The sequence below is a fragment of the Mus caroli genome, chromosome 2 (assembly GCF_900094665.2).
Source record: "Mus caroli chromosome 2, CAROLI_EIJ_v1.1, whole genome shotgun sequence".
Classification (NCBI taxonomy): Eukaryota; Metazoa; Chordata; class Mammalia; order Rodentia; family Muridae; genus Mus; species Mus caroli.
Window position 1 is genome coordinate 2,890,553 of NC_034571.1, and position 7,594 is coordinate 2,898,146.

The following is a 7,594-nucleotide window of genomic DNA, read 5'->3' on the forward strand; positions in this document are numbered from 1 at the left end:
TTTAAAAAAAAAAAAAAAAGAAATACGGTCCTTCAGTACTGGGAATTAGATGTCATTTAAGAATACCATGTCACATAACTGCAACACAGAAACTAATGCTTTTCAGCACACAAGACACACAGCAGGGTCCTCATGAATCACAAGAAGGGGACTTTAATTAGGGCTTTGGACATAAGTAACAGCTAAAGTAACAGTCAATGTCATTATAGATTAAATAGAGAAAAATATGAATAAATAATAGAAAAAAATAACCCTTTAAGAGGAAATATCGTGCATAACATAATATAGTAGCTTATAGGTAAGACAAAATTTTGTTTTTCAAGATATAATTATGAGAATATATTAATATACAGTCACTCATTCTACTCACAATAAGAAAAAGAATTGTCTATAAAGGATCAGTAACAGCTGTATTGAGACCTTCAGTCATTAAGCAAACACTGTGTATGGCATCTTACTTTGTCAAAAGGGACCTCCTGGCCCCTCTAAGCAAACCCATCCCAAGTAACAGCAAAGTTGAAAGCACTTGAGAAAGTTTGAAGCCCCTCCTTAAATTTTAAAATGTTTGAGATGGCTTCAGGAGAACAAGGGCTGAGCCAGTTGATAGACCTTGCTCCAACGAAATAAAACCCACTCATTCCCTGTAAGTAACTTACAAGCTAAGCGGGGCACCAGGAATGTGTCCTTCAACAGCTCATTAGAAGTCGGAGTCTCGGTAAAACTCACCGCGAAAACCAATGGGCTCTGCTACAGTGAGTGCTGGAAGGCCCCGCAGGCAGAAGGGTGTGGCTCTTGGGCCAGCCCTTCCCTAGCTATTTTTAGAAGTTGGAGACTCCAGCCTTAGATGGTTTGGATAATAACACAGTGGCCACAACTCTGTAAGACAAAATCTGGAAGAAGACTTCATGCTGCACAACTGAGTTCAGTGTGCTCCTTCAAATCAAGCAGGAGGCGCTGCTCACAGAACATAGCCTAGCAGATCATTTTCTTCTGTTTTCTAGCCACCTTGTAACACAGAGCTAGTGAGGTGACAAAGATTTAAATTTCCCTTTAAATTCTGGAAAATGTTAAGTAAAAACAGGAACTATCTTGCTTATTTGAAATCAGGAAATGTTGCTTTAATTGGGAACAGAGCACACTGTACTGGAGGGTCATGTATCCTTAGCAGAGTTCCATAATAGGAAGAATTCTTAGTGTCTCATCACAGTGCCAAGGTATCTGTTAGAGAAAAGGAAGCGCTCACAGCCTGCAGTTTCTAGATAGTGGTGTCTTCAGAAGCAGGTACTTAAGTAATTAATAATGAGTGTGCGTACGAAGACTCCCGATACTCACATGTTCATTAGCATAGCTACCTGTCACGGGAGCAGATTTTAGAGAGTCAAATGAGACTTGCTTTCTAAAAATTATCTTTTCCAAACTCGACCTCATTTTTAAGTTTCACGATTCAAAATTACAGTAAATCTTACCCGAATGGGTTCATTTAGAGTTTTAGTTAAGAAAATGGGGCAAAGAAAATTATGTTAAGAAACAAACCCTGGTCCGTAAGGTGCCAACTTCCATCCTTCAAAAACAAACACACAACAGCTAGACCTCAAAGTGTATAATGACACTATAAAAATTTAACAAGCATTTCTTTTTCTTTTTTTTTATTTTCGAAGAGGAGAGGGAATCCTGAGTATCAGAGTCTGGACCAAGTTGCAGTCATGGAGGCCCAGAGGTCCTAATTCCGGGACCCGGAAAAAGGAAAAGGACATCTGGGGGGCAGGGGGAGGGGGCGTTGTCCTTGCCCTGCTGGTCTCCTGACTCCGCGTTGCACTGGGATTGGGGCAGAAGCTTCTCTCCCGACAAGCAGCACTTCGTGCCACCCAGCTCCAGAACTGGACCCCCCCAGTGTGGACATACAAGTTCTACCCAGGCCATTCCAGCAGTCTCACCCATGGCCCTCACAAGTTCTCCTTCAGTAGCCCGAGTTTGCGCAGAGCCTCGCGCCGAGCTTCCTCAGTGGAGCCGCGGCCGGAGAACTGCACTGTGATGCCCTGCGGCCGGAAACCCACCGCCCGGGGGAGCGAGCCCGTGCGCTTGCGGGCATCTTGGCTGCCGTCCGGGCGCGGTTCGTACAGGCTGCGGCTGGCATTCTGGCGCGCCAGCTTGCTGGTCACTGCGGGCTCAGGCCGGAAGGTGATGGTCTTGCTGGTGGGGACGAAGGAGCTGGGCTCGCTGCGCAGGGCCTCGTGCACGCTCTGGAAGCCGTTCGCCAGCGCCGGTGGCTGCTCCGTCTGCACAGCCCGGGACTGCTGCGCCCTGGCCGGGACTCCTGCACGCAGCGCCCCGGGCTCGCCGGCCATGCCCGCTCTGCCCAGGGTGCGTGCTCCATCCGCAGAGCCACTCCTCTGCTCCTCCGCCTTCTGCCACCGCTCTTCTGATGATGTGTCGCCCGCAGCGATGAAGGACACGCCGTTGATGTTGGCCAGGACCTGGGCCTTGCGCTCCTGCACATTGACAGCCGCCTTGGAGATGGTCTTGTTGAAGTCCTTGCCTGCGCTGTTGGTCACGCTTATGTTGCTGGGGAAGCGATGGACCTTGGGTGCCGACTGGGTCGTGTGTCGATGCCACACGCCGACATGGTCTCCGTTTCTAGAAGCTGGAGAAGTCGGCGTCCTCCATTCCCCAGGCCTGCCTTCCTTTGATGGGGATGTGGGAGACAGGGCTTCATTGCTGGCCAACTTCTCAGATATTTTCTGAGCAATCACCAGAGGAGTGGGCACAGAACGCAGCAGTTTGGGATGCTCTGCTGGAGGAGAGGGGGACATCAGCTCCTTTCGCGGGGCAGAGGGAGTGGGGACAGGCAGGGAGGGCGGCAGAGGAAACACCTCAGGGCCCCTGGAGTCTGGTGGTGGCAGGGAATTCTCAGCGGCTTGTTTCCCACCTTCAAGAAATGGAGTGCCGTGTTTTGTATCAGATGGGGCTCCTGAAAGAAGAGAGGTCTCATAAATTTTGCCCCAATAAAAGTTACATGCAGGCTCCTGTCCACGCTACTCCTGAGAGCCAGTGGGACACTCTATGAACCTCCGCAGTGTCTAATCAAAACGCTCGTCCTGATTGATGCATGGGTTACAGAGGAGGCAGTCCATTTAGTCCCAGATCCACACATTCAGAACCAACAGATTCCTGACAGGGTGGTGACTAGCTAGAGCCAGAATCATCCAGTTAAGAAGCAGCCTGGAAAAGGTTTCTGAGGATCCATCACCCTGGGGGCAGGTGATCCCCAGGAGCCAAGCAGTGACCACCTCAGCAGGGGGGACACTAAGGACACTACAAAGGAGACACTGAAGGAGGATAGCGGTGCCCACCTTGAATCCCAGCACTCCAGAGGCAGAGGCAGGCAGATCTCTTGTGAGTTCAGGGCCAGCCTGGTCTACACAGTGGGTTCCAGAACAGCTAGGATTTTATATAAAGAGACCCTGCCTCAAAAAAAAAAAAAAAAATCAGAAAAGCTATGAAGATAGGTTAGAGAACTGCAGGGCACAAGTGCTAAATTTTCCAAACCTGTTTTCTTCGGTGTGATTGTGTGATCTAATCTTTTTAAAGGATCAGCAGGTTCAAATTACCTTAGGACTAAGCATCAAAACAGAAGCTCAATAGAAATGCAAAGTCCAGTGTCCCTTCCCCCAAGGGCTGGCTGCAAACCATGCTCTCTTTTTTATATGGAGCCTGTGTGATGGCAGCTTTTGAGTAATGCTTCAAAAGATGTATGGAAGCTAAGAGTGGTGGTATGTATACACTCGAGAGGCAGAGACAAGAGGACTGAGCGTCAGGCTGGGCTACCCATCAAGCTCCAGGCCAGCCTGGGCTGTACAGGGAGACCTCATCTCACCATATACCCTTCTTTCCCAGTGTTGACAGTCTGTGCGTGCACACGTGTTTTCTCTCTTCTTTCCTGTCCTACATTTCCCTAGGTGTCTTCTTGTTTTTAATATAAGTTCCCATCAGCAAATAAAGGCTGTGAGAAAATTCCCCTGACTATTTCCTTCCTGTTCTACCTCATAACTCAATGGGCATAAGCTTATCTCTTGGTACTTACCTGCTCAGTACCAACTCGAACCTTCTCTGCCCTTTCTTGATTGCTTCAGATAACCTTTCGTTAAAAATGGGATATAATCTTGCACAACAAATCAGGTGCTCCCCCAACACACACACACACACACACACACCCCTACATGTTCATTTGGTCTTTCTTCTTTTTTTTTTTTTAATCTTTCTCTCTCCCTCCCTCCCTCCCTCCCTCCCTCTGTCCCTCTTACAGTTCCCTTGCAGAGACTCCCTTCTAGAAGCTTTAAGAGTGTCTGTACTGACCAGCCCAGGCAAACCGAGCAGGAAGCGCGAACGTGTCTGGAGTGCTCCACCAAACCAAGTCAAAGGTGTTGGGAGCTGTAGGCTATGGCTCACCTGTTACTTGAGGCACATCTGGAAGGCTCTCAGCTTCCCCAGACGCAGGTGCGGGCTGTACTAAATCGATGACATCTTCAGGCTCAGAGTGGCTGGAAGGGCTCTCTTCCAGAGACTGTGGAGAGTGGCAGTGAATGCCACTGTCACACAGGGCTGGCTCCTCAAAGTCATATTCCAGGGAATCAAGAGTCTCTTCAAAGAACAGGATAACGTCCTTTTCCTCATGTGTGAGGTGCTTCAGGCTCTCGTCATCCTGCGCGTAAGTAATAAACAACAGCAAGGTCAGCAAAGAGAGTCACAATAAATAGGAGTCGATACCTAGCTGGGGGTAGACTTCCCTGTATCCTGGAAGGTCCCTGATGTTTGGGTTATCCCACCCCACTGACAAGTGAAATGTGAGCCTTTCACAGTTATACCTCATAAAAAAAGGTATTGTTAAAAGATGCAAAAAACCCCAAGGTCCTCCCCCCTCGTGAGCTCTAGCATGTGATTGCAAGTGCTAAGTCCAATAGGGCATACCTCAACCAGGAGCCCCATACCATTGTCTCCACACTATCAAGGGAGAACTTCTAGTTACACACTGGATTGAACTCATGCTGCTAAAACAGTAGGAGGACTTATTCATTTCTTTGAAAAAATATTCCTTTTTTTAAATTTTATTTTACGCTTATGGTGTGAGTGCTTTGTCTGCAGATATGTCTCTGTGCACTGTGTGTGCTGGATTTCCTGGAACCAGAGGTTCTGAGAGCTGTAAGTTGCTGTGTAGATGGGTGCTGGGAATCTAACCCAGGTCTTCTACAAGAACAAGTGTTCTTAACAGTTAAGCCACCTCTCTAGCCTGGGACCTTACTGATTTCCTTACCTAGGCATAAATCACAAAGATAAAAATGACAGTAAAAAGACGGACATGGTGGTACATGCCTCTAATCCCACCACTCGAGGCAGAGGCAGAGGCAGAGGCAGAGGCAGAGGCAGAGGCATCTCTGTTGAGTTTGAGGCTAGCTTGATCTACAGAGTAAATTCCAGGACAGTTGCACAGGAAACTCTATGTCAAAAAAACAAAAACCAAACCAAACCAAAAACCCAAAACCAACACAAAACAACAAACAAACCCCACAGGCAACAAAGGGAAGTAGAAAGCAGGTGAGAAGAGATGGGCTGCTTTTACACCCATGGTTGGGAAAGCCTAGACCCAACATGCTGGGTATTGTATGGCTGCACTGAGCCCAGCCAGGAATACAGTGATGCTGATGCTTAAAGAGTAGAGCTGGCTAGAGGTCTCCTTCAGAAGCAACTAGGTCATCCTAGCAGGAAATGAAGGGTTTGTTCGTAAAGAAGGAGTTTGTAGTAGAGACTGTGAAGCTGAGCTGATGGGGAGAACTGGAACAGGAAATGGGAGCGGGGCAATGAAGCCCCAACGGATTCCCTGTCTAGACAGAGCACGCTAAGAGCCTTTGGCAGGGGGAAACCTGAAGGACTGGGAGCTGAGAAAGGATTCTTTCAAGGTATCGGCTCGGCATTATCAATCTACAGGTGGAGCTAGTCAATACGTCCTACATTAGAAACTTCAGCCAAGGTCTGACTCACTGGTTAATGCCACACACTGATCTCCCAGAGGACCTGAGTCCAGTTCCCAGCACCCATGTTGGGCAGCTCACAATTGCCCACGACTCTTAAGGAGATCTGGTGCCCTCTTCTGGCCTCACCGGGAACGAGGTGTATGTTCACATACACCTCGCCACCACCACATATACACATAATTCAGAATTCAAAAATAATACAAGGGGCTGGTGAGATGGCTCAGCAGATAAGAGCACTGACTGCTCTTCCGAAGGTCATGAGTTCAAATCCTAGCAACCACGTGGTGGCTCACAACCATCCATAATGAGATCTGATGCTTTCTTCTGGTGTGTCTGAAGACAGCTATAGTGTACTTACATATAACAATAAATAAACCTCTGAAAAATAATATAAAAGAAATGTTAGTCTATATTTCTAAGACAGAGTCATGAGAGCTAACACTATGGGAGCAGTGGCTACGGGAAGAGGGGGTTTATGAGTTTTCTGAAAAGCAGAACCGGTTCCTCATGCAATGTTCTCTTGCACTATAGCTACTGAACACCCAGGCTTTTCATCTCCACTAGACTGCACTTAAGAATCACATCAGATATATGAAGGCTTGCATGTTTTCTTACATCCCACAGGGAGTTATTGTAACCAAAATGTCAGGTGCCATTTTGACTTTCTCATGCCTAGAACATGCAAGAAACCCAGGAGTGTGTGTGTGTGTGTATGTGGCAGGAGAGAAGGCTCAGAAGTTAAGGACACTTTTTGGACTTGTAGAGGATCTAGCTTTGGTTCCTAGCACCAATATGGTAGCTTACAACCATCTATAACTTTAGTTCTAGGGGAGCTGATGCCCTCTGACCTCTGACCTCTGACCTCTGTGAGCACCAGGCACACATGTGGTACACGGACATACATGCAGGTAAAAACACCTATATACGTAAAATAAGATAAAATAAAGCCACACACACACACACACACACACACACACACACACACTGGTGGGACACATTGGTGGGCACATCTGAGTGTCATAATGCATGGCTCATGGCCTACCTCCTTTCTTCACCACACTCCTTACTTCTGCTGGACTGCCAAGTCCCCACATCTCATACACACCGCCCTCAGTCACTGTATGACAGACAGTTCTCATCCTTCTTGTCTTTTTTTTCCCCCCTTGAGACAAGGTCTCTCTGGGTAGCGGTCCTGGAATTTGCTATGTAGACCAGGCTGGCCTTGAACTCACACACATCCGCCTGCCTCCACTTCTCTCCCAAGTGCTGGGATTAAAGGCATGTGCCACCAAGCCCAGCTCATGCATTGTTTCAACACAAGCCTTGCAAGTCTGAAATCATCAGGGCTCTTGGCACAATAAAGATACCTCTAGTTAAGTTTCACCCATTATAGATTCTGTCAGGGTGCCATGACACAAGTGCTGGACCTCCACTGCTGAAACACAAAGTCTAGAGAAATAAATACATGCTCTCTTCCCTACTGTGACCTCAGCACAGGGCATCCAGTGGGGTGATGTATGACTCTGAAAATATTTTTATTTTTAATTTTAATGTGTGTGTGTGTGTGT

At 47.6% G+C, this 7,594-nt stretch overlaps 1 protein-coding gene across 2 annotated transcripts in view; it reads right to left on the bottom strand.

Annotated features, from left to right (window-relative positions):
• Positions 1–19: 19 nt before the first annotated feature.
• Positions 20–7,594, bottom strand: part of Proser2 (proline and serine rich 2) — a 33,801-nt gene continuing 26,226 nt past the window's right edge. The window contains exons 3-4 of one of the 2 annotated variants that reach the window (XM_021153455.1): positions 4,447–4,699; positions 20–2,968 (exon numbers count right to left, since the gene is read on the bottom strand). In XM_021153455.1, coding sequence (XP_021009114.1) covers positions 1,944–2,968; positions 4,447–4,699 — 1,278 coding nt within the window. In that variant the 3' untranslated portion in view covers positions 20–1,943. The remainder of the gene's footprint in view (positions 2,969–4,446; positions 4,700–7,594) is intronic. The other variant, XM_021153463.2, reaches the window with a different exon arrangement.